The sequence below is a fragment of the Trichoderma virens genome (assembly GCF_000170995.1).
Source record: "Trichoderma virens Gv29-8 chromosome Unknown TRIVIscaffold_4, whole genome shotgun sequence".
NCBI classification, from domain to species: domain Eukaryota; kingdom Fungi; phylum Ascomycota; class Sordariomycetes; order Hypocreales; family Hypocreaceae; genus Trichoderma; species Trichoderma virens.
The window spans coordinates 2,382,229-2,407,071 of NW_014013745.1; the positions used below are offsets into that span (position 1 = coordinate 2,382,229).

The window sequence follows — 24,843 nt, forward strand, 5'->3', positions numbered from 1 at the left end:
GAGGAACAAAAAGCAACGAGGTGGAACAAATCAGCGTAAGAGAGAATGTGGGGCTTGAGGACCGCCAGCAGAAGGAGTCTGATTTATAATCCATCTCTTGTCAGATCACGACAAGAGGGCTGATGAATATGCTGGAACTGATCAAGTGCCCGTTTGCAAGATTTTATTTCCTGAGGATCTTGGAAATCGCTTAAGCAGAGAAGAAATTAGGCCTAGGCTTCTTGAAGTACTCACCTTAACCCCTTTCAATCTGGGGCGATCTTCGAAAGCAGGTCATGGAGTCACAAACGGGTTTCAGGGCCCAACCAGGCTTCAGGGAAGAGGAGCGGCCAGTCGTCGTTCGTGTGAGTTAGACCGATATATTCAATGCTATTCTGCCTCTGTTGACGCTCAAATGTAAGGCTTGCGACATGTGCCGGAAGAAAAAAATCCGCTGCGAGCCTACGACGCAAGGATGCAGGCCTTGCACCAAATATGGCACCAAGTGTCATTTTACGCCAATTGCAATGAAGAGGAAGCCTCGCAGACCAGCTGGGTCAGTATGCTATTACTCCAGTCCACGGAGTTTGCCTTTGTTAAATGTTCCGCAGCTTCAAATACATCGCACAGCTCGAGCAAAGACTTTTAGGAGTAGAGGCTTTGCTAGGAGACAGGTCCTTGGAAAAGCCAACTGTACCTGAAATCAGTTCGCGTAAAGAGCGGACAACACCCGTAGCATTACTTGACACAGCGGCATTGATCAAATCTTCTAATGGAAGTAATCCGTGGATGCCAGAGAGTGAGTCACCCGAATAAACGAGCAATCAAGGGTTTAACCTTGGAGTTACATTTCGGTACACGACTAACGAACCTGATATGTCTACGCTTGGAGATTGTATAACTGACCATACTAGGTATGTGGCCTCATTACGCTCCAGATTTACGCTCAGTTTCTCTACCAGCGCGCCAGCGGCTTCCCACAAAGACAGTTGCTCTGGAGTTGATTCAGGAAACTTTCAACAACTATAATAGGTTCCTTCCACTTTTTGATGAAGAGGACTTCTTGAGAGAATTTCAACTCAAGTACTCGACTTCTAATCCTGGAGATGCTGGTTGGTGGGCATGCCTCAATGTTGTGCTGTCGATAGCTCATCGTCTCCGCGCCATACGAGCATTAGACCCGACACAGGAGCACATTCTAGCTAGTGGTTATGTACAAAACGCCCTAAGTGTCGTCTCCGAGCTCAACGTCTCTGACCGCAGCCTCTCTGCTGTCCAGGCTCTGGCGGGTATGGCTTGCATTCTCCAGGGCACACCGGATCCGGAGCCTGCCGCAATGCTCGTTGCCGCCGCTCTACGCTTGGCACAGGCTATGAATCTGCACAGAGAATGTTCCAGTCCAGGACTCACGGACTCACAAGCCGAGAAACGGAGGCGGGTGTTTTGGAAGGTGTACATTCTTGACAAGGATATTAGTCTACGGACGGGCCGACCCTTTGGTCAAGATGATGATGACATGGATGTACGTCTGCCCTCAAACGCAAGTCTTGAGCCAGGCAACCTGGACCTCTTCAACTGTCGCATAGGGCTTGCGCTTGTTCAGGGGCAGGTGTATAAACAATTGTACTCGGTACAAGCTGGACGACAAACGGCGGCACAGAGAGCGATTGCGGCACAAGAGTTGAGTTCTTTATTATCGTACTGGAAGTTTAGCGCGCAGCTGGAACTACCAGAGGACTCCACGATATCTTCAGGGCTCCAACTATCAGGCGAGATGATCCACAAGGTGGTTCTGCGACTCACGTATATTCATTGCCTCACAATGATTGATCGCCATTTGCGCCCAATGCCGCAATCTTCATCGAACCAAGAGCTCAGCCGGTCTGAAAAATTATCGCCCCCAGGCAGTCTATGCATCGCTGAGTCACGCAAAGCGATCCGTCTCGTTGAAGCCATCCCTCAAGGAGACTGCTCCTGTGTCTGGTAAATGAACTCCAAAAAGCAAAACGTTACTGAATTCTTTGTCTGACTCACTCTAGGATGCTTCTTCACGCTTTCTTTGCTGCAGCCAGCAGTATGCTCTATAATTTAACACAAAATCCTATGTCGCCAAACGCAATTTCAGATCTCGATCTCGTCGAGCCATTTCTACGCCTGTTGGAGACACTTGCCAGGGATCCAAGCACACTCTCACGGTCCGAGGAACTGGTGCGAATGCGTCGCACTTGCAACAGCTTAAACCTCGAAGCAAAAGAGGCTGTTCAGCTTTTCAGTTTAAGGTCTCCGGCCACCTTGACATGATCATTTAAGCATGAACAGCTTTTGATGAAACTTTATTAATAACCTATCTCACCTACAGCAGCAGCCCCTGCGACGCAGTGGCCAAGCGTCTGGTGGGCTTTATGTGTGCTCATCGCCTAAAGCCGTCGGTTTGAACCCGACCAGGGTCACTAACCTTCCCATGAGACACACAACCAATAAGCAAGCCTCGGCTTGTGAAGACACAACGGTTAGGCATTCTAGGCCCTCAGTAATAGCTATTGCAGTTGTAAAGAAACCGCTTTTCCTTCGTTGCGAGAAATGTAGCGAACAAGGGTTTACGCCTCTAGCTATTAATTGATAAGCATACATGTCTATCTAGCTAGGCCGGTCTCGAAGGACGTTCAATATGGTTGGGCGGGCGTTCATGCACCCCAGGCAATCACCAAGACCTGGGAAATCTTTTTGAGGTTCAACCTGTGCCCCTAAAAGAATAGAATAACACACGAGATCAGACAAGAGGCGCACAAGGCAAGAGTATTTATTCATCATCCGGTTATAACATGATCTGTCTTCATCTCCACCTACCCTCACAGCGGTGACTCACTTGTGTAAGGTAGAGACCACCTCCCCCCTTGCCACAGCCTATTTGGCTTCTTGGAGCTTCAGGAGCTTGTTCACACTCGGGCGCGCGAGCATGTTGTCAAGCCACTTCTTGACGTGCGGGTAGTTATCCTGGTTGAACTCCTCATTCGGAATTCGCGGCTCGGCTGTGTGCTGCCACGTAAAGAAGGCGATGTCCACGTAGGAGAGGCGGCCACCTACGAACCAAGAGTTGCCGTCCGCGTCGGGCTTCTGCTTTGCCAGGTGTCCCTCTAGTACTCCGGTTACGCGGTTAACCTCCTTAACGTAGCGCTCGCGTGCCTCGGGAAGTGGCTGATATATAATAAACCACATCGCTTGCCCATAATACGGTCCCTGGCCAGTGGTCTGGTAGAAGAGCCATTGACGAGCGTGGTACGCCTCAACCGTGCCCGGCACGAAGCTTAGCTTGTGGTCGATGTCGTATTTCTCTGTCAAATACTCGATAATAGCGCCCGACTCCCACAGCGTGAGGTCTGTGTTTGGGTCCTGGATAGACGGCAGCCGCCCGTTCGGGTTGATGGCGACATACTTGGGATTCTTGACGTCGGTAAGTGGGATCAATTCGGTTTCATATGGCAGCCCTAGCTCCTCACAGAGGAGAATAACTTTGCCAGCGTTGGGCCCGTGGATTCCTAATACTTTGATCGCCTCCATTTCCACCATTTAGATGAAGGTGTCTCGAGTTATCCGAAAAATTGATTGTAGGCTGGAGAGCTTGCGAATTAAATAAAATCTTGGCTAATGATGAAAGATCCAGTAGATGGTAGCGCGCAAAATGGAACTGGTATCACGGATTTCTGGTCTCCTTTAAATACATCACTTCCTTCTCCTTGCCTTAGGAGTCCTACCTGATTCAACACCAATCATGAAAGAGTAGCAAGCTGACAAATGTTGACAACAATACTACAACATTCCAACTCAACCCAATGCACCGAAGTAGCGAAGGGATAGAGAATATACAAGCTTACGCAACTACAAGGCAAGAAAGTCAGCCGGAGCGGAGGACCCGTAGACAGAACAATATTGATCTCAAAGCCCTCTTCTCACTTGATATGTAATCCACGATAGCATGCCCCGCTTCTAAATTTCCTTGCACGGTAGGAAGCGAAACGAGCAACTTCGTGTATTAAAGGCAATCGCAATATTGACGTATAAGTGAAAAATTAGTAATGGATGGAAGGATAGGAGTTTGGGGCAGCATGTAGATATCCCCGCTGCTCGAAGAACTGACTACTACATTAGTGTATATGTAATATTCGAGTTCGGACCTTCCGAAGGGTCCGGGTCCGGGTCACGGCGATAGCCCACTCATTACCCCAATAGGCATCTAGGCTCGGTCTGGCTCCGCGATGACTTCGATCATAAACAACACTAGCAGAAATCTCGCCGCCCCAGATCACCTTGACCAATTGGGCATTGCTAATAGCTGTGCCCTTCTTTGCCTTAATGAGAAAATATGGAAGCACACATAAAGTACATATGTAGATAAAGGCTCCCCGCCCTCTTGCTCGGCTGCACAAGCTCTGACTATGTTCCCTGCATCCTAAACCATGCCCGTAATATCTCCTGTCGTTCTTATTCTCGGTGCAGGGCCTAAAGTCGGCCTGCCAACTGCGAAGGCCTTTGCTTCGAAAGGCTACAAGGTTGCAGTCGCAGCCCGGTCACTGAACGAGGCAGACAGCATAGACAGTCAGCTTAACATCAAAAGCGACTTCGCCAACCCCGACGATGTTGTCAATGCCTTCGTAAAGGTTAAGAGGGAGCTGGGAATCCCAAGCGTAGTCATTTACAACGGTATGTATTATCATCAAGGACTCTAGCTGAATGTCTACTGAGCGTTCGTAGCCGGCGCCGCGACATTCTCTCCCCCAAACGACCCGTTTGCGATCCCGTTGGATGCCTTCAAGCGGGACATGACCGTCAACAACACTAGTGTTTTTGTCGCTGCCCAGCAAGCCGTCCTCGGCTTCGCAGAGCTCCCTGCCGATGCGCCAAGGGTATTCGCGTTTACGGGCAACATCCTAAACGTCAGGCCGCTCCCGCAGTTCCTAGAATCCGGCGCTGGCAAGTCGGCATCTGCGCACATGATGATGGCTGCTGCCGCTGAATACAAAGAGAAAGGATTCAAGTATGCCACCCACACCGTCCTTTCATGGCCCGAGTGGATGTTGGATGTGACTGACAGTTGCGTAGATTTTACTATGTTGACGAGCGAAAGGTAGATGGCTCTGCCGCTTTCAAGATCGATGGAGAGGCACATGCAAAGCTCTTCTGCGAGCTCGCTGAGGCCAAGACGCAGGGTCCTTGGTTGCAAACCTTCGTCAAGGGCGCGGGATATAAGGACTTCAGCCCCTATCGACTATAGTGTTGTCGCAGGCGCTACTCGATATACAGGATGTTAAGCTGACGCTTGTTATGCCTAAGGGCGCTCTGATCTAAGAGCAGGTATCAAAATCCCAAGTCAACAATGGCCACAGTCAGATCAATGCCTATCTGCCTTTTCAGGGGTCAAAATGGGCTTGATTGTAGGAACAAGCTTAGGTATTCTTAAGGCCTGTCTTAAATTATCGTCAATTTATAGTACCAGCCGCAATGCTGCGGCCATCTTCAAACAAGTCACTATTGCTCTTCATCATCAGGAGATGTACTATCCACGCTCTACATGGCTAGCATACTATATAATTTCGAGATGCTGTGGCTCGTTTCTAAGTTCCCCCTACACTCTGCTCTCTAAAAAGCACTCTCCAACAAGTCGAAACCGACTTGTCTCCTGCTGATTGGAACCATTGTTGATTTCTCGGAGTACGAGCTATATTCTGGCTCCGACACTTGCATAGATGTCGTCTCCAATATGAGTCTCCTCCGGACCTAGCCCAATGAATCCAGTGTTGGTCATGAAGAAGCGACGCGAGTGGCAACTTGCAAGACTCTCTGAACATAGATCCGATTGCTCGGCGGCATAAAACCCGCCACCCGATGGAAAGGGATATCTCTCAAAGACAGTGTACCGTTGCCTGATGGGCCCCCGTTCGCTCTTTCAAGAAATGTTTGGCGAACAAGGGCTTCCCAGGCTGATTCCTGTTCGCTCTACTTTTAGTAGCTTACACGTGCTTAACGTCTTCACCTATAGGCCCCGTAGGCTTGGTTTTTACAAGTCTATCACAGAGAGCCACTCTTCAGATGATATCGACTTGACACGACAAGGCTTGCAAAGAAAGTTGACAGAGGCACGGATTGCGCTTAGTTTCACGCTTGAGCCACCTCGGTGCATGTTGTTTTATTTTCAAGTCGACAAACCCTCTGGACAACAACGTGCACAGCCAACCGGACACGCCATGCGCGCGCATATTTTGGATAACAGCAGGTGAGCTCGGGCTCATTGTCGACCTGATCCGCATTCCGAAGTCACCAAACTTCATAATCGTGTCAACAGCAAGGTCAACACTATTGTTTACAAGAGCAACGCCTACGCCCTTGGACGCTCCAGTCTTCATCGAGGCTGAGGCTTCTATGGACACTTTTGAGGATACTTGGTAAGTTCAAACATTCTTAATGCTAACAAGTTTCGTTTGCTATTTACCGTTCTCTAGTGTCTTCATTGCTATCCACTCAATCAGGTTTTATAGGGGAAATTTTAGCTGTAGATTGCTGTTTGCTGCTGGGCAAAGGCAACAGCGCCTTTACCACGGACCTTCTTTAGAGTATCATGATGATAGAAATGAACCTCACCATCGTGTCTATAGAAAAAGAGAGCATTAGCTGAGCTCGAAAAGGCAGAGAAAGTCGGTGGAATAACCAAGAAAATGTCACGGTGTTCTTATTATTGGTGGTATGCTGCGTGAGGTCGTGCCAAGACGTCGACCCAACACCAGTCACCAGTTGCCAGACCACATCTAGCTTGCAGCTGGCATCTACAACCAACATCTATTGACGTCCACTGCATTGGCTATATTTGGGTAGCTGTGTCGGGTCTGCGAGTGATTTTTCAGTCCTCAACGAGCCTCTTGCAATCTCCTACTCCTCTCTCAACGTCCATCACAGTGACGCCCATTTGCCAGCCGTCACAATACCGCAGTGCAACAACTTCATCATGCAAGACGCCCCAACCGACTTTGTGGAGCCACCCGCCCTGATTGATTTCATGGCCCAGCTGCAATGGTTTTCTGAAAGCGATCGGAAGTCGATTGATGCAGCAATTCGACAGAAAGACTTCGATGGTCTGGAGGGCTCCGCTCACAACAAGATATCTTTCATCAACGAGGGATTTTCTCGCGCTGGGAGGCGTGCTAAGGCGTTCAAGCCCATTCTGCAGAATCTTTGGTACCTCTACTACCAAGTGGCCAAAAATGTTCCCTGTTCAAGTCCCGAACAAGATAAATGGGTTCTGCATATTCTTCAGGTTCAAGGGCAAGGGAATTTGACACGCCAAGCACAGAGCAGCCATAATGTTGACGACGGCGATAGCAGCATCAACAAGCTTGAGACTGCCACAACATCCGCTGGCATTATTTGGGAGGACCTGCCCTTCTTCACTGCGGACATGACGGACTTCTGGGTGAAGGATTGTGCAACTATGAGTGCTATCCAACGCGTTAATTTCTCCCACTTTCTTGCTAAGCTCGCGTCCACCGGGGTAGACGATAATCTATGCGGAATCGCCCTGTTGGTTTTTAATGACGCTTTTGAAACTGTTCGTTCACTGGGCAGCCTCGCCGATCAGAGTAACGAGAATCCCCACAGGGCTTTACATGACCTCACGATTGCCGCTTTACTTCCGGCCGCACAGGCTTGGCTGCATAGCGCGAGTTACAAAATCATCCAACTCTCAGACAAATTGTGGAACAACCTCGCTGCCGTCCGGCAGGACGAAACTACCTTCACCCAATCGGAGCTAGGTCGCAGATCATCAGCGGCATTTAGTCCCTGGCGATGGATGTATTGGTTGAAAAGACTAGAGGAGATCAAAGAAGAAGCAAAACGAGCGGGCGAAGACACTCTTGCTAAGAGTGTCTTGGATACTGTTGAAATGTATGTCAATTGGCTCTTATCACTACCAATTACATAGTCGGCGTAGCCTCTCTACTTATGCCTAGTAACCGGAATGACCCCTGTACGCCTAGGTACTGATACTTTCTATGTTGGTGCCCCTATTTTCAACAGATACCATGGAACGCATGTTGACCCAGGTTGAGAAAACAGACACGCGGGTTCAGAGAGAACTGGAGGCTGTGGGAAATTTGGTCAGAAATCAGCATCGCTTCAGCAGAAATGCATTCTTTGCAGGTGATATTGAGGACGAGATCCAATGGGAAGGCGACTTGGGTACTATAAGTCTAGAATAGAGTTATATTAAGAGAGATAATTTTAGGAGTACGGTTACTGATAAGGTATGTCGTAGCATAAGGTGTTATATTTTCTTATCTTGTGCGTTTCCCTATGCTTATTAAGTTGACAAGCTTTTTACTCCAGTTACCTCTTTTGAATTGGGGTGTCATACTGATTCTGCTATATTCCATGGTACGATCTAGAATAGGATCCACGATCAGAACACTTGTGCATCTACTGAGTACAGATGGTGCTACAGATGGAATGATATATGCATTAAGGAAGAGCGGCCGGGGATGGAATGCACGAAGGGCCCACGGTAGATTCGTCCATGTATCCCAGTTCTAGGCGATGCAGTCCTATAGCGTCAAACGGAGTTTTCAAGAAACCCGCAAGGCCGCTGTTGGTAGGCTTCGGTGGCAGGAACGTATCGATCCCTAGGCTTAATGAACTACATTCTTCACACAAACTCCCGCCGTTGGATAGGCCGGGGAAATTTGGTTATCTAGACAGGCAGGATTCGAGGAGGCTGACGTGACTCGTGAAGAGAATTGTTTTCATAAGTAGGGTATGCTTTCAAGACAGTTGAAAATGGTGCAACCGACAGGATGCCCACCCTGTCATGAGGCTGGCGAATGAGCATCGTCTCATGGTATCATTGAAGCCTAAGCGGGCCCAACCTCTATGCAGCCTCTTTGCTTTCACGGGCTGCAGTTTCGCATCTTCAGGCATCTCTATCCTCTGGCTAAAACTTTCCGGATAACCGTCGATGGAAATGCAGGAGGAGCAATTCAAGGTTCACAATCGCAGTATCACGGATAACAACTTTGGCGACCATGTGATCATCAACCAAGGCGATGTACATCATCATCACGTTCCGGCGCCCCCTCAACCCTGGAAGCCGATCCGGCTCATCCCATATCTCCGGAACAAAGAGCTCGTGAATCGACCGGATCTTGTCGATAAACTGAATGGCCTCTTACCTCAAGATTCCGAGTCCTTCAATGACGCCGCCCTTTGGGGGTTGGGCGGCTCTGGGTAAATGACATTGAATAATCACCGTAAATCGAGCAAAAGCTGATCCAATACCGCTGAAGAAAAACCCAGATTGCACTCGAGTACGCCTACCGCCGGTGTGAAAACCCACAGTGTTCGGTGTTCTGGGTGCACGCAGATACGAAAGCTGCATTTACACACGACTACAAGAATATTGCAGAACTGTTTGGATTGGAAGGAATCCTCGACGGTCCTGAGTTGGAGCTGCTTAGAGCTGTTAACAACCGTATCCAATCCGAACCCCGGTGGCTGCTTGTTCTTGATAATGCTGACAATCTCTCATTATTTGGCGTTGGGGAAGCTCAAGAGACATCAGGTAACCTTTTCGATTTCGTTCCAAAGGGAACCGCGGTAGGATCCGTGGGAACTGTTCTATGGACGAGCCGCGACGGACAGATTGCTGGCTCACTGGTGCGCCCATCGCACCGGGCAATCAAAGTTTCGCATATGACCTCTATTGAAGCGAGAGAGCTTCTTACCATATCACGAGGCAAAGATTCTGACGACGACGCTGGTAATGATGACAATGATGAAGACAGAGACATTGATCAACTTCTTGAAGAGCTTCAGTGGCTTCCCCTCGCAATCTCACAAGCCGGAGCTTACATGAGAAGGGCTGAGACGACCGTTCGAGAATATTTGGCAATGCTCTCCAACAACGAGGAAAGATGGCCACTCCTTAAGGAGGAACAGTTTGACCTCCATCGAAAGCGCGATGTCCCTAATAGTATTCTCAAGACCTGGAGCATCTCAGTTGCTCGCATCGAGCAGGAGAATATGCTGGCTTCGGAGATGCTTCGTGTCATGGCATACTTTGACAATCGAGATATCCCTCATGGTATGATCGACGACGCCGCTCGATCCATCAGCACGACTAAATTGTCTAACATGGATGTAAAAAGAGCCATCATCCGACTCAAGGAGTTTTCCTTCATCAGTCTTCGTAAAGGAGAAAATGGCAGCCAGAGCTACGAGATGCACAAACTTGTACAGGAAGCAACTCGGTACGCTGTTTCTACGATTAAGCCGATGGAACAGGGTGTCAACTCGAAATGGGACACGACCTACTTTGCTAGAATCGCCGTTCAGGTTGTTGACAATTTATTTCCGAATCCATCAGAAGAAAAGGATGGAGAGGGGGACAAGTTTCTGGATATGCTGACACCCGGCGAAAAATACTTTGCCCATGCAATTCAAGTTGCAGACTGGGTAGAGATATCTAATCAAGAGAACACGGTGTGCGCCCTTCTCTGTCGAGTTTCAGCTTATCTACGTTCTCGTCAGAGATGGAAAGAAAAGGAGTCGGTGGATGGTCGAATCTTGGCCCTTCATTTGCATCTCTTCGGCCCCAATCATCTTGATACGATACTCTGCGAACAATCCATCGCGGAAAACTACGACAAACAACATCGCTACCAAGAAGCTGCAGAAGTTGCGGTAAGAGTCTTTAAGAACCTCAGAACCTCTGTTGGGGAGGAAGACTTTTTCACTCTTCGGGCATTGCACCACGTAGCCGATATTATGTGCAAAGTCTTTCAGTTTGAGCAGGCTGAAAAGCTCCAGACACATGCGATAAATCTTCTAGAGAAGGTTGCAGACGAGCGTGTCGCGGAGCTTATGGCTGAGAGTTTGCACTGTCTTGCACGCGCATACTACGGCCAAAAAAAGTTTGACAAGGTTAGGGATGTCTGCATTAAATCCTTAACCCACTGTCGAGATAACCTTGAGGGAGCCCGCTGTCACTGGTACATCACGGTGGCGGAACGTGCACTTGTGTTCAGGGGCCAAACTCAGGCGGTACAAGGGAACGTCCAATTTGAAGCAGCTGCCCTCATCCAGGACCTAGTGTCAGAAATTTGCAAGGGAATTGAGAGACAGGCGCATCTTGATGAGGTGTCTCGTATTGAGTTGCAGGTACTGGTAACCGCTGCCATGGGGAAGTATCTCGACGTTGTGGGCTTACAAATGAAGGTCTTGGAGAGCCGTAGCCAGACTGGCAGGCTATTCCCGACTGATGTAATGGAGTGGGTGAACAGCATTCCTGACAAGCGTCTCGTAGTCGCGAGTATGCAAGTCAAGGTGGTGGAACACTATTGGAGGACCCTTGGTGAGAACCACTACAAGACAATCACAAAAATGCAGTATCTCGCCAATCTACTTCACGACTTGGGTCGGTACAGCGAGGCCGAAACATTACAAGTCAAGGTCGTTAAGTTCTTCCAAGATGCAATTGGAGAGGAGCATCCTTACACGCTTGACAGTATGATATTGCTCGCAGCGATATACTGGAGCCAGGAGCGCAGCGATGAGTCGCAGGATATAAAAAATAAAGTGCTGTCCCTCTATTCAAAGATTTTAGGTAGGCCGTTTTCGTTGAATTTCAGCTCTTCTAATAATCTACCTACACTGTTCCACTCTGGTGGACATGGCGAGTACGGGGCTATGCAAACGAACGTCTTCGCGAGTTTATCGAACCTGAGATCTCTTTCTTCAAGCCCTCCAGCGGTCGCAGCCGCCAGCATCGATCGTCAGCAACTGGCTGGCCAGCCAGCAGCCGAGTCGACAACAACTAGTGAATACAGGCTGTTTTTTGTATTCTCTTTCCTTCTTCCTTTTACCGCCCTTATTCTCTACTACTGGATTAATTTCTGAAGTGCAAGGATTTCGTGGTTGAATGTATCGGGGTTGTTGTTGAGATATGTATATCTGCGTATCAGAATGTCTTTCCGCTATTCTTGAATGGACGACGAAGATCAGGCTGCAAGCTCCATATTGGCTGCCACTGCAGAATGGAGCAAAGTCCATGAGCTGGGGATTTTAAATGTATAAATAATGTTTATGCTGTAACTGTTACTCTGTTCTTTACAGATATAATCCCTGCTACTACGATTAACGTTATACCCTTAACTATAATGCAGATTCTTGATGCTACTATAACAAAGACGACTGATATAACTAACACCCTGATAGATGACAAGAGTATTACTCAGACGTATGTTATTACGGCTACTGACTATACGACGGCTACTTTAATGGCGGTAATAGCTAATGCTCTTACTATTATTAAAAATAACTACATAAGTAGCTGTTTAGCCTGTCCAGAGGCATAAAGTACATAGTTACATATTACTACAGTGGAATTAGTACCTTAATGCATACTCCTGTTGACTTTCACGCCTCCCAGAGCAACCCAAGACAACTATTGCACCCGCTCCGATAGCGATGAGGGTATTTTAATAGAAAACGCTGATAGTACAAAAGTCCCCTATTTCACAAGCTTTAGCAACCGGTTATATAACTGCTCGAGTTGCTCACCACACCACACATTGTGCCAAAGTACTCTCCTTAGCTGGCTGTCTAGTCCGGCATAAGGGTCACAGTCCGGATGATTAGTACGCCAGGCTTGTATTCTTTCAACAAACCAGCCGCTATCGGCATCTTGTGACGATCCTCCGAATCCTACGAAAAGAATCCAGAGCAGCCAGACATGACCATTCTCTACATCTTCCCAATCACCAGTAGCCTCCTCATCGATAGCAGTCATCAGTCGTTGAACGAGTGTAATGACGAGTTTTGATCGCGTGGGGATATGTCTGATGACAAGATACAGATACAGGTGCATGGCAAGACTTAGTAACATAACACGTTTCGCGAAAGTAGCAGACTCCAGGTTAGCTCTGCACGAGTGTAGTTGGTACTCCATGTTGTAGAGGTCCTGGCTGGTGTTGAGATGCCGCAGGTCAAAATTCGGTGTGGTATTCATCGACAATGTCACATTCCGAAGGAATTTGATAACGGGAATAATGCCCGAATCGGGACCGAATGTATCTGCGGGGACGAGAAAGGCGTCCTCGCTGTGAGGGGGGTTTTGAATATGCATCGTCACCGATCGCGGAGTAAACCTAGGTGGACAGTTCCACATAGTAGCGTAACACAAATCGGACCTGGTGCGATGGTGAGACTTTGGTTTAGCAAAGCGCACTTGAAACAATGATACGCACCACAAGGCGGCTTTGCCGTTGCGGCATGTCAAATTTAGAATACCACCGCGATTCTTGATCATTATTTGCAAGCCGTCCATGTGCACCGTTGCGCTTGCGAAATTTCCTTCAAGAGTCTAAAATCAAGGGGAGTTAGCCTCGATACTGACAATGCGTCGCTGGTCAGTACCTCTTTCGTGGCCATTAGGGCCACTGCAGCAATAGTCATGTCGGTGTAAGATCCCGCTTCAAGGTCAACATTAATAGCTCGGAAGGCTTCAATGGAGTGAAATAATGACCCCAATTGATCTTTTGGACTATGATCGAGGTTATAAACCAACGAGACGACGTATAATATGGAGTGAAATAACGCTAGGCTCCCTCTCGCATTGGTCAGGCATTCCCGTTCGCCTATATTGTATGCTACCAAGCTCATTGAGCAGCCGCGATAGTCTGTGTTAGTCAGCAGATATCCCAATATCACTTGACGTTAAAACATGTTCTATGCTTGTACTCACAATGGTGAATCAATCGCATACTCTCTGGGCCAAGCCTCAACATGAATGCATCGAACGGGTCATATGATACCCCTAATACTGTGAGAGGGCTATTCGTCGCTCTCAAACTGCGTGAATTTGGCAAGTTTATGACCGCTTTCCCCGATCGCGGCTTGATTTTGGTCCGATTGCCCGTTTTTCGGGCTGACGTGTTTAATCGGAAACGCCCTTTCAGGTCTGCCGGCTTAATTGCGTTGTTACTAGGCGGTCGTTTGTCATCGGGCCCAGATATCTGGAGGTCTCTTTTCCAAACATAGTCTCGCATCACTTGCGCTCTAACCGTCTTTGGGATTTGTCTTTTGTTATGACATCCTCCTATCGACGGCTCGCCCACAGTGACAAACATAAAGTGTTGTTTGCCTGGCCCTTGCGGCAAATGATCTGAGCCTTTCTCGGGAAGTGACATGTCTGGGGCAATTAGAAGGGCATTGATACACAGGTGACTACATGTACGACACTCACCATTATTGCAGCCTGCATCAGCAACTCTGTTTGTCTCCAGAGTGACAGGCAGCGCTGGGGACGCCCGCGTTGAAAAATTTGTAATCATAATGTCCACAGTGGTTCATGTAGGCAAGCCAATCCCTTGATTTCTTCAGCCCCTGTCACAAAGGCTCAATAGCATGGCATGACCAACTCGTTGTGCATGCGCAACTACTTGAGTCAGGAGCAAATAAGGATAATTTTGAAGTCAGTTGTCAATGCCGAGTTAAGTGGAACTGAAGACAACACTAGGCTTTGTCAGCTGTTGTATCAATATCATTGAAACAGGGGCCAGTCAGCATCATATTTATGCTCGCCCCACCTTACTGTTTACTGCTTTGGGTAATTTTTCACATTCCCCATTGAAGTGTTCCCCTTTGAGATCTACAGTTCCACCTGCATCGGTTGCTGCCGAGGTCAAATCTCCGATCTAAGACGACAACAGAAACTCAATGGACTGTGTCGATTTATAATACCAAGTAACGATGAGTAAACAAGACCAAATTCGCGTTTGTTATAGTCAACTATTTAAAGTTGCGTCATGTCCCGAACGTTGATCCAGCTCAACAGATTCACACGCACCGCCTATCCAAACCACTTCTCTATAACAACTTCTAAATCAAATTTTCAGAATGGCTCTCCCTGCTACGCAAAAAGCGGTCATTGTTCAGAGCCTGGGGGTCAGCAAGCTGGTTACTGACCGACCTATCCCCAAGCTCCGCGACGACTACATCCTTGTGAAAACAGTCGCCGTTGGCTTGAACCCCACCGACTGGAAGCATGTCGATTTCCTGGTGAAGGAGGGAGGCCCATTGATTGGCTGTGATTACGCCGGAATTGTTGAAGCCGTTGGGCCAGCGGTGACCAAGTCATTCAAGAAGGGAGACCGTGTCTGTGGAGTGGCGCACGGCTCAAATGTTGTCCAGCCAGAGGACGGCACCTTTGCAGAATACATTGTTGCAAAGGGCGATTTGCAAATTAAAATTCCCGACAACATGACTTTTGAGGAGGCTGCTACCCTCGGCGTCAGCGTTTCAACTGTTGGCCAGAGCTTGTACCAGTTTCTTGATCTCGCGCTCCCCACGGCGCCCTCAACTGATGCTACTCCAATTCTCATCTACGGAGGCAGCACTGCGACCGGTATTCTCGGTATTCAATACGCCAAATTGTCGGGCTACAAGGTCCTCACCACATGTTCCCCCCACAACAACGACCTAGTCAAGTCGCTGGGCGCCGATGCTGTCTTCAACTACAATGACCCTGACTGCGCCGCCAAGATCCGAGAGTACACAAATAACAGCCTGACCATCGCATGGGACACCATTTCGCTCCCTGATTCTGCCAAAATTTGCGAGGAGGCACTATCGTCATCTCCCTCGCCTGAAACTACTCTAAAATACCACTCGCTCCTGCAGGTAAAGATTTCTCGAACTGACGTCAAGGCAACTTACTCTCTGGCATACACCGCAATTGGAGAGGCTTTTACTCTTGGTGGTCAGCCCATGCCCGCCAAGGAAGAGGACTTTCACTACGCCGTGAAATTTTGGGATCTGTCGCGGGAACTCTTCAATGCTGGGAAACTGAAGGCGTCGCCGATTCAGGTCGGCCAAGGGCTTGAAGGAATCCCGGATGGCCTGCAAGCCTTAAAGGCGAACAAGGTCAGTGGTAAGAAGTTGGTTTACAGATTGTAGAGGTCGATTGATAGCAGCGTTGGTTAGAAGTATGAAATAGCAATGTGTCCGCTGAATATACGAGACATCTCACACATAGCGTCTGAATTCTGGAGTTGCATGGGCATTCGTGCATGCCGCTTCATGTCATCGTCGAAGCAAGTTTGATCAATGTTAAATCGGGATCCTCAATCGTCAAGCCAAACGACTCTGTTGAGCCATGCTTGGCATAGATTGCATCTTAGGCATCACAAAATCTAGTACAGACGAATTCACCACCAGTTCCATCATAACGTCTGCGAAGTTTGCGGTCGATGCCGAACCCATTGAGCTGGCAGAGTCGTTCTGTCCAAACCCCCCGCCTCGCCTCCAAACTCGGCCACTAAAAAAAGTTGTGGTAATTACTCGCGGCCGTCGTTAGTATAACCGTAAGCATGCAGAACGACGAATAGAATGCCAATAGTTTCGGGGGCTGCCAATTGAACTACCTCGCAGAAAGTCGTCGTAAAAACGACTTACCGACTATGGGTTTGGTGTCCTTCGAGATGCGTCCATCCCCAACGGTCGTTCTGTTGTCTTAAGTTCAGGCTTGTATGCGTAAGGCATGACCTGTGCATTAAGCTCAAATCCCAAACCGCTCCCAGGATGTCCCACGGCGCCACGACGGTGCTTCCCAAAGTACCAAAGAACCCAGATAGTTAAAACCAGAAGTGGAATTCCCAGTCCAAGCCCTGGTATGCCGCCAAACAATGTTTCATTTGGCTCATTTAAATAATCTCACACGACTCCTTCTTGCAGTCAGCTCCATTGGCCGTGACAATACCGAATGCTTGGAATGCTTATGGGAGAGTCAAATTGATCTCGAGTATGGCCAACACAATTCTCTGCACATTAAGGAGCCCAATTAAAGCTCAGGTCACTACATATTCCTACCTATGTCCAGCTTCTCATGCAGTATAAGAGACTGAAACTGCTACCGCCTAGGCTTATGAGTTCCATTGTAGCCGATCTACCAAGCCAAGTTCTCGATAACAATGTTGGCATCTCGTCGCTATGCTCTATTTCCGGGATCGAAGAGTTAGAGATGCTATATTTCGATTGGAAAACACTAGGATACCATGATACTCTGCAGTGGCTGAAGGATGCGCAAAAGGGTGGCGGGAACAGGCGGAGCGACGGGTTTCCCGAAATAGACGCCCGCAAAACCTTGGACACTCACTTTCGATGTGGACAAGTATTTTGCCAAACCGTCTCTGTACCGGCACAACAATTTTGTCAAAGCCACAGCCGATAATTGCGAAACTGTGCAGCCTTGTCCTTCCTCTAAGACTTATCACGATGCATCCTCGCCTTAACGCGTTTCCTCTGTCCCTGTACCATAGGACAAAGGTCGTCAAGCTATCGTCATTGTTCCCTTATTATATAAGTAGAGGCTTTATTGCTATAGGATCTATATAAAAGTTTGAATAGTACAATAATTTGGGCTAAGAACATATCTACGATGCAGTACAACATAGCAACGTCATAAACATGAAATAGCATGGTATGTGTTGATCTGTAGAGATAAACCAGGTGCGTATAAAGACGCATTAAAAAAAGGATCCAGGTCTTACAATTATCATAATTACAAATATAGGCATAAATGTCAAAAACTTGAAGATCCTACCGCTTATATAAAGTCTTATACGTCTTCCACTATACTAACTTATAAGAAAGTTACTGCAAAAAAGTCGAAGCCAAAACATGGTCGTATGTAGGGTAGACAGTTACTATCGTGCTTGAGCACACTAAGGACACTAATTCACATCAGAAATAAGATACATGTACACAGCAGTCTTCTATTAACTTGATGTTGATGCTGCTAAACTTGCACTTTAATCCGGGGGGGGCAAGTCCAGGGATGCAGGAAAGATTGCGATGTGGCACAACGTCATTTTAATCGAGCAGCATTCTGCTAATTTTGGAAGTAGCAGTGTTGCCTGGCTGTTGTTAAAATATGTATTGTCAGTGTAGTAGGGGTAATTTTAGTTTACAAGGCTCGTGGTGCCCAAAAGTTGCTAGATTTTAGCTTTAGAAATGGGCCGGGGTAGAGCTCCAGCCAGTACCCATGATATATGCAATGGTTTGGATTGGAATTTAACTCAATACCTTGGGTATGGACGCCCAATATCTAATACTATTCGATATTTGACCCCTGCTCTAGGGTTAGTGGCTGATGGTAGCATGGGTAACTCCATCAGTGGTGGGGTTAAACGCTGACGCACTTCTACGGCCGCTCGCGGAAAACCCGTAACAGGCAGAACCTCACCTGATCAAGACTCTTGTGGATTAAGGAGGTTGGTAGATTCTTCCGTAGGGTTTCACGCATGAGAATCTTGTTGTCAAGGAAGAGGTACTCTCAATAGTCTCAAGTCAACCTGCTATCAATCCAAACCCCTCATATTGGTGTTTGAAACAGCTCATCGCTTCACCGACGAAATGGTCAATGACGATGAGCTTGAAAGAGCAGCAAAGCAACTCGCCAACTTTCGCACAGACAATACGCTTCCAGACATATTAGATCGGTACACCGCCTTGATAGCGGATTACAGGCGCCTGAAGAGCGATTACGAGGAGGAGCGGGACTCGAGGGAAAAGTACAAGCAGATTGCTAAAGGCCAGGAGCGCAATCCCTTTGTGCTCGTCTTGATTGATGGCGATGGCTACGTCTTCAACGGGAACCTAGTGAGCACCGGTGTCGAGGGGGGCCGTAGTGCAGCGCAACTACTCAACGAGGCCATCAAGACCAGTCTCCGGACCAAGGGCCTCGACCACTGTCAAATCATGGTACGCGTTTGGGCGAATCTTGCCGGCTTATCAAAGACGCTCCACAAAGCAGGTCTCGCTGGCCCTGAGAAGCGCTCCCTTTCTCCCTTTGTCGCTAGCTTCAATAGGTCGTACGGCCTCTTTGACTTCGCTGATGCTGGCGAGTGGAAAGAGAATGCAGACTTTAAGCTGCGCGCCATGCTCAACCTGTATGCAGAGAACACTCAGTGCAAACACATCTACTTTGCGGCTTGTCATGACGTTGGATACATTTCCGATCTGACGACGCATATCGGCAACAACGAGAGATTCACGCTCATTACCTCGCCTGGTATAAAATTTCACGATGAATATGTCAAACTGGGCTTGGGGATTGAGGAGTTTCCTGGGGTGTTCCACCCAACATCGCTAGGCGCAACATCCGTTTACCAGTCTCCTCGTTCCAGCTCTACCTCGACCAAAACTGCTGCCACGGTGACTCCATCAGCAACCCTAAGTTATTTCGACTATTCCGAGGCAGGTGAACGTAAGATTTGCCACTTTTATCGGATTGGAAAATGCAAATATGGAAATAATTGCAACAAATTGCATGTTGACGACGATACAAACATATACATGTAGAACGGCATCCACGCAAATGGCACCATTTGACATATGACATTTCACCAAATGGACTACGCCCCCCCGGGACCCGCAGACCATTTACTTTCAACAAATTTTTCCATAAAAATTGTCTGGTCCAAGCTGCCTAACTTTTCTTTATTACATCTCTGCCACAGTCAGCAGAAAATTCCTGCTTGTATTGTGGCGACGGAACACAAAGAAATACCATTGCTTGCCCGTCCTCGCGCTGTGGTTGACATTTAGAACGAATATTAGGAGTATTGGCAAATAAAAGTATTCTCGAGGTTGATGTCTGTAGATTCAATATGTATCTTTTGAGGAATACGTGCATCGAGAGCGGTGTAGTATATGTATTAAGCTCTACGCAACGTACAAGATTTACCACATAAACTGAACTACATTACCTACCTAGGTACTTAGCATGTTTCTAACACTATATAGGTTCGGGGCCAAAAGTTTGAAAACGCAAAGATTAGACATTGATACATGTATCAAGTAGAGAACGAGAATTTGACAAATGTAACTTCTCCCTCTCCATCCACAAAAGCAAGAATATCATCATTTGCAGCGTAGCAAGTTGGTCGATACCTAGGGGGAAGCCACAGGACCTTACGGCCCTGGAAACACACCCATTGCTCTTGGGAAAGTGTAATCTTCTTGGTTTCGGCATACCGACTGTAAAGGGCGTGAAATTTCAAATCGCTGATTGGCGGAAGGCTGGTTACAACACCGCCTCTGTAATCGTAATGGCCCTCGACTGCAAGGTTCGGATGCAGCTTGCCTGTGCTTAGGTCCCAAGGTTCGATTATGGGACCATACTCCATGTAGTTTTCACAATCCATAGCTCCTGTCCATTTTTCGCGTGCTAGGAGTTGACCATTTGTGGAGAAAGCCACAGATGTAAGTTGCCTTCGGCAGGTTTCAAGGGTCTGTACCAATAATCCCGTAGTCCAATCCCAAATGTCGACGGCAAACCTATAGGGCGTCGCTTCATCTTCTAAACGCGTGAAGAAACAGATGGATAGGAGTCGGCTGTCAGGTGAAAACGAAATTGACTCCACCCCATCTCCTTTGTATTCCAAGGTTCGTTGCGAAACCCAACATCCATCGCCTTCTCCAGCATGAACCCAGAAAGAGATTCCTACTCTATTACCAGTTACTAACTGTTGGCTGTCTGGTGTAAAAACAATCTTCTTATATGCTCCGCTCGCCTCACTAATCATGCAGATGGACCATTGGATGCCCGTTGTAATATCCCATATCTTAACGGAGCGGCCGAAATCAGAAAGATACGCCAGTAATTGGCAGTCTGTGGAGACAGCTATAAAACCGTTCCCACACATATAACCTCTACCAGGGTTATAATCTCCTAGGCTCTTCAACCGAGTTCCTTCAATAGGTTTCCAGACATCGACACGTTCACTATTGTCATAGAACTCGGGGAAGACGCAGCAGGTGGAGATGGCCATTTGACCATCCAAGAAGAATTCGATATCTTTTGTTAGCTGTGACGGAGTGAATTGCTCCAAACATTCCACAGTAAGATCCCAGAGCTCGATGGTTCTGCCGAAATTGGATGGCAGCATCTTACCATCCGAAGAGAAAGCAATAATCCTCGCTGGCTTGGAAATCTTTCTGTGTATTTGGCCTGTGGAGATATTCCAAATAATCATGCCTATAGAATGGCCGACTGCCAGGAGCTGGCTGTCTGGCGAAAATGCTACTGTATTTCCAACCAAACGATTTGTGAAATGATACTTGGTAGTGCCATTAATGACATCCCAAAGCTTTACCTCGGACCCGTTGTGGCTAGATGCTAACGTCTGGCCATCAGGTGAGAATGCCACGGAATCAACAATCTCCCGTTCATAATGGTCTTGCAACGTTTGTCGCAAGGTGCACGTGATAGTATCCCAAATTATTATATCAGCACCAGAGGCAGCAGCCAGCAGCAAACCATTCGCTGAGAAAGCTAGAGGCGAAGTCATTTCTGAAGGTTTGGAAGACGTATAGTTCCAAGTTCCCAAGGCGCGATCGAATATTACAATACTACTGTCGGTGCTCCGGGATGCCACCCATCTGCCATCGGGGGAAATAGCCGCAACCATGGAAAAAGTACTATATTTGTTCTTTATAGTTTGCTGTAAGACGCCTGTGGTAACATCCCAGAGTTTGATTGTGATATCCTGAGAGACAGATACCAAAACCTGACTATCTGATGTAAATGCCATGCATATAACTGGATTCGAATAACCTGTAAAGGTCTGTCGCAAGGTACCTGTTGCAAGATTCCAAACTTTTACAGTTTTGTCCTTAGCACTAGAAGTTAATAGGAGTCCATTCGGAGAAAAGGCGATAGATTCAAGCCTTCCTTCATGCCCTTCAAGTGTCTGTATTTGCTTGCCCCAAGAATTCTCGATATTCCCTGACACGGATATCCAATCTGGCTTTTCTTTGAAGAAAAGCTTTCTCAATATTGAACCGGTGGGAGAAAATACGAGGCCAGAAATGTAAAGCTGGCGAGGCGCAGAACCTATAATATAGCTAAATTTCAGGATGAACCGCCTGGCATCGTCAAGCAGTTCCGTCACATCGGAATTTCGACCATCCTAAAATAGTCAGAGAAGAGATATTAAGAGAGGTATGAAATAGCGTACCTCTGCAACTGATTGCAAACTTTTGATAGCGCTGATGACATCTGGTATAAAATCCAACCAGCTCATGGCTTCTATCCAATGAAGCAACCGTTTTTGAAGAAATAGCAATGCATCATTGATTAGGGTTGCTGGATTTTGGCTTCTTTCCAAATGGTATACCCAATAGCGACACGAATACTGCAATTCTGGTGGTATACACTGAGCAATAGTATCAGGATCTATCTCTCCTGGCTCAGTGTCATAATCTGAAAGCTGGCAAATGTTCTCTTTTAATCCCTCAAGCATCTGGTCAATGCATTGGATGGTGAGTTTTTTGTGTGTTTCCTTCTCATCTATCCAAAGTGCGGTCTTTTTACGAGTTCCATGATCGAGGAGAAAATCGCGAAATGATAGATGTAATAACCTTACCGGCGTAGTCTCGTCAATTGGGATGTTCAGGACTGAGTGTAATGAATTCAGCTTTGACTTGATTGTACGAGTTGGAATGCCAGTAAGCTTCGAGAGTGACAGCATTGATAAAGGGTTCTGAAGAAGAACAATCACACTAACCACCTTTCGGACTTCCTCAAAATGCTCCCGTCTCTTGTCTTCGCCATATTTGGAATACAGACGGTCTAAAATTGGAAGATATAAAGCATCCAGCTTAGATTCTTCAGCTTCATATTTGAAATGTCTTCTAGGCTCTGCTCAGGGTCCAGATCATAATCTTGAAACATGCGGCATATGGTAGCGGCAAAAATGAATAGCGGAACAGATAGAGTAATAAGCATCCGAATTTTAGCTCCTCCAGGCCAATCTTCAGCCAAGGACCTGTATTTTCGAATGACATCAAGCTTATGATGCATGAAAGGGAGATATCACGCTCAATGTCGGCCCTAGGGATACAATGAAGGACCAGATCTTGATAATCCCCCTCAATGTCTTCGAAGCCCAACCGAATGGGCAACTCGGGCCGACTGGTAATGAATACTCGAATTCGGATAAAGCCAGATGCTTGTACTTGTGGGAGAAGATGAATTATGGCCTGAATATCATTGTCACCCTCACATTCATCCAATGCGTCAATTACAATCACTATAAACGGAGTGTCGCTACTCGTTGAATGCAAGTCTGACAACGGTTGAAGGATAAGTTTCTCGAATTACACCGCAAGAGATTTATTCGATATGTCGGGATCTCCCTCAATAATCTTCCTTAAATTGATCTCTGGAATTCTTTGGTGCAGTTGCTTGGCAATAGTTGTGAAGAATTTAGCAGCATTTCCTCGGTCCGCTTCGCCTCTTTTAAAGAAAAAGGTAGCGCCAAGTACTTTTTTCTTTTCGAAATCCTTCGCCAAAGTTCGGCTAATCGTAGATTTCCCCGTCCCAGCCATGCCGCTTAACCAGAATATGCATTTTCCTCGTAATGAAGTTGCCCATTCCGTAACGCGATGGAGGATTTCAACCCTCGTGCCTGGTAGACATTCATCGGCATGCTGAGTTGCATACGAATCTAGCTCAGCTCCATGAGCAATTGATAATTTCGCTAAATCAAGCTTATAGCTGACTTTCTTTGTGGTGTGCGTCAGGGTGTCAAGTTGATTATGAATTCCTGCGAAGACCAGTGTTAGATTAGTTAACACTTAAATATTTAATCTAGAATCTAAAACTAACCGAGTAAAAGTTCGTTAGCATTTTTTCCTGCCATCACTTGCGCGTGGACAAGTCGGCGTAAAAGATCTTTTGCAAATGCCGCTGCCATCATTGCTGCGTACCCTTGCCATTCGTCGTTCTTGTGTGTATCGGAATAGTCATATATTCCTCGAATCACAAGGCAAGGGAATCGGTTCATCAGACCTGCGGCCTCCATCTCAAACATAAAATATCTCTTTTATTTGCAAGTTTATCGCGTAACACTGCATCTTTCATAAGCTGGTCTCCGGAAGCAATCAGCCCGTAATGTATAGCTGGGTCGTCTTCATCTTGCCCACGCGGACGCCGTAGTATTGCATTAGAAGAATCGTCACCACATGATTGACAATCTTCTGACGTAATCGAATGCATGAATGTTGATTTATACAATCGAACGTCAAATTTTGGGCGACAAAATTTGCTCCGCAACCTCGGTTTGCCCTGAAGAATTTTATCCACTTCGTCGACGAGAGTATGGCCGTCTAGCTGGTAGTCGGTCTTAAGAGCTTGCAGTGCTGTCCGCAAGACCACTGGCGGTTGGTTTAAGAAACCGGTCTCGACAAAGTCTCTTTCTTGTATTGTTTTACCGAAGCCGTACTGGTATACTCCCCCAATACCACCACCCAGTGTGCTTACAACAATATCTCCGAGTCGAATATCGTGCTTGTTGGTTGGGGCACCTCCCCCAATACCCACCATCAGGCCAATGCGGATATTGGGAAAGCTTCGTATCAAATTGATGGCAACATCTGCAGCGGAAGCTTTGCCGTATTCACCTAGGGGCAAGCAAGCGATAGCAACAAGGTGATTGCAAATTTTGCCTAATGCATAGGTATTTGAGTCATTTAGGTCGAGGTCTTGCGGGGGTCATATTTCTCGTCGAAGAAAGCTTGCGCAGCAACAAACTCTTCGGTGACAGCACATATCCAACCAACCGTGTATTTATTTCGATCTATTGCATGTCTTGCACATAAGATGTGTATAACTTTTAAAATTGTTACAATTGAACAGAAGTGAAGATCAAAAGAGAATCCAGCGGATATACATTGCAGCCCAACCACAGCTTGAAATATAATAATCACAGCCTGATGTGACCTTTAAGCAGAACGGAATAAATTAAGTCCAATGGCCAA

The 24,843-nt window shown here is 47.2% G+C and overlaps 9 protein-coding genes across 9 annotated transcripts; 6 read left to right on the top strand and 3 right to left on the bottom strand.

Moving 5' to 3' along the window:
- Nucleotides 1-275: 275 nt before the first annotated feature.
- Nucleotides 276-2,280, top strand: TRIVIDRAFT_30636 (uncharacterized protein; the record flags this gene model as incomplete). Its single annotated transcript, XM_014103664.1, has 5 exons — nucleotides 276-344; nucleotides 402-535; nucleotides 591-778; nucleotides 894-1,962; nucleotides 2,019-2,280. The coding sequence occupies 5 exons, from the start codon at nucleotides 276-278 to the stop codon at nucleotides 2,278-2,280; spliced, it is 1,722 nt and encodes a 573-aa protein (XP_013959139.1).
- Nucleotides 2,281-2,883: 603 nt separating this feature from the next.
- TRIVIDRAFT_54611 (uncharacterized protein) lies at nucleotides 2,884-3,546 on the bottom strand (the record flags this gene model as incomplete). Its single annotated transcript, XM_014103665.1, has 1 exon — nucleotides 2,884-3,546. One exon carries the CDS (start codon nucleotides 3,544-3,546, stop codon nucleotides 2,884-2,886), a length of 663 nt encoding a protein of 220 aa, XP_013959140.1.
- Nucleotides 3,547-4,433: 887 nt separating this feature from the next.
- TRIVIDRAFT_29778 (uncharacterized protein) lies at nucleotides 4,434-5,248 on the top strand (the record flags this gene model as incomplete). Its single annotated transcript, XM_014103666.1, has 3 exons — nucleotides 4,434-4,677; nucleotides 4,729-4,951; nucleotides 5,077-5,248. 3 exons carry the CDS (start codon nucleotides 4,434-4,436, stop codon nucleotides 5,246-5,248), a joined length of 639 nt encoding a protein of 212 aa, XP_013959141.1.
- A 1,776-nt stretch (nucleotides 5,249-7,024) lies between these two features.
- On the top strand, nucleotides 7,025-7,948 carry TRIVIDRAFT_30850 (uncharacterized protein; the record flags this gene model as incomplete). The annotated part of the gene is made up of 1 exon (XM_014103667.1): nucleotides 7,025-7,948. One exon carries the CDS (start codon nucleotides 7,025-7,027, stop codon nucleotides 7,946-7,948), a length of 924 nt encoding a protein of 307 aa, XP_013959142.1.
- Nucleotides 7,949-8,983: 1,035 nt separating this feature from the next.
- Nucleotides 8,984-11,916, top strand: TRIVIDRAFT_30879 (uncharacterized protein; the record flags this gene model as incomplete). The annotated part of the gene is made up of 3 exons (XM_014103668.1): nucleotides 8,984-9,246; nucleotides 9,306-10,941; nucleotides 11,314-11,916. The coding sequence occupies 3 exons, from the start codon at nucleotides 8,984-8,986 to the stop codon at nucleotides 11,914-11,916; spliced, it is 2,502 nt and encodes an 833-aa protein (XP_013959143.1).
- A 613-nt stretch (nucleotides 11,917-12,529) lies between these two features.
- On the bottom strand, nucleotides 12,530-14,351 carry TRIVIDRAFT_61700 (uncharacterized protein; the record flags this gene model as incomplete). Its single annotated transcript, XM_014103669.1, has 5 exons — nucleotides 12,530-13,166; nucleotides 13,266-13,381; nucleotides 13,435-13,697; nucleotides 13,763-14,209; nucleotides 14,264-14,351. The coding sequence occupies 5 exons, from the start codon at nucleotides 14,349-14,351 to the stop codon at nucleotides 12,530-12,532; spliced, it is 1,551 nt and encodes a 516-aa protein (XP_013959144.1).
- Nucleotides 14,352-14,916: 565 nt separating this feature from the next.
- On the top strand, nucleotides 14,917-15,975 carry TRIVIDRAFT_61701 (uncharacterized protein; the record flags this gene model as incomplete). Its single annotated transcript, XM_014103670.1, has 1 exon — nucleotides 14,917-15,975. One exon carries the CDS (start codon nucleotides 14,917-14,919, stop codon nucleotides 15,973-15,975), a length of 1,059 nt encoding a protein of 352 aa, XP_013959145.1.
- Nucleotides 15,976-18,432: 2,457 nt separating this feature from the next.
- Nucleotides 18,433-19,380, top strand: TRIVIDRAFT_30240 (uncharacterized protein; the record flags this gene model as incomplete). The annotated part of the gene is made up of 1 exon (XM_014103671.1): nucleotides 18,433-19,380. One exon carries the CDS (start codon nucleotides 18,433-18,435, stop codon nucleotides 19,378-19,380), a length of 948 nt encoding a protein of 315 aa, XP_013959146.1.
- Nucleotides 19,381-19,874: 494 nt separating this feature from the next.
- TRIVIDRAFT_199513 (uncharacterized protein) lies at nucleotides 19,875-23,888 on the bottom strand (the record flags this gene model as incomplete). Its single annotated transcript, XM_014103672.1, has 5 exons — nucleotides 19,875-21,992; nucleotides 22,041-22,654; nucleotides 22,851-23,064; nucleotides 23,350-23,630; nucleotides 23,693-23,888. The coding sequence occupies 5 exons, from the start codon at nucleotides 23,886-23,888 to the stop codon at nucleotides 19,875-19,877; spliced, it is 3,423 nt and encodes a 1,140-aa protein (XP_013959147.1).
- Between the last annotated feature and the right edge of the window lie 955 nt (nucleotides 23,889-24,843).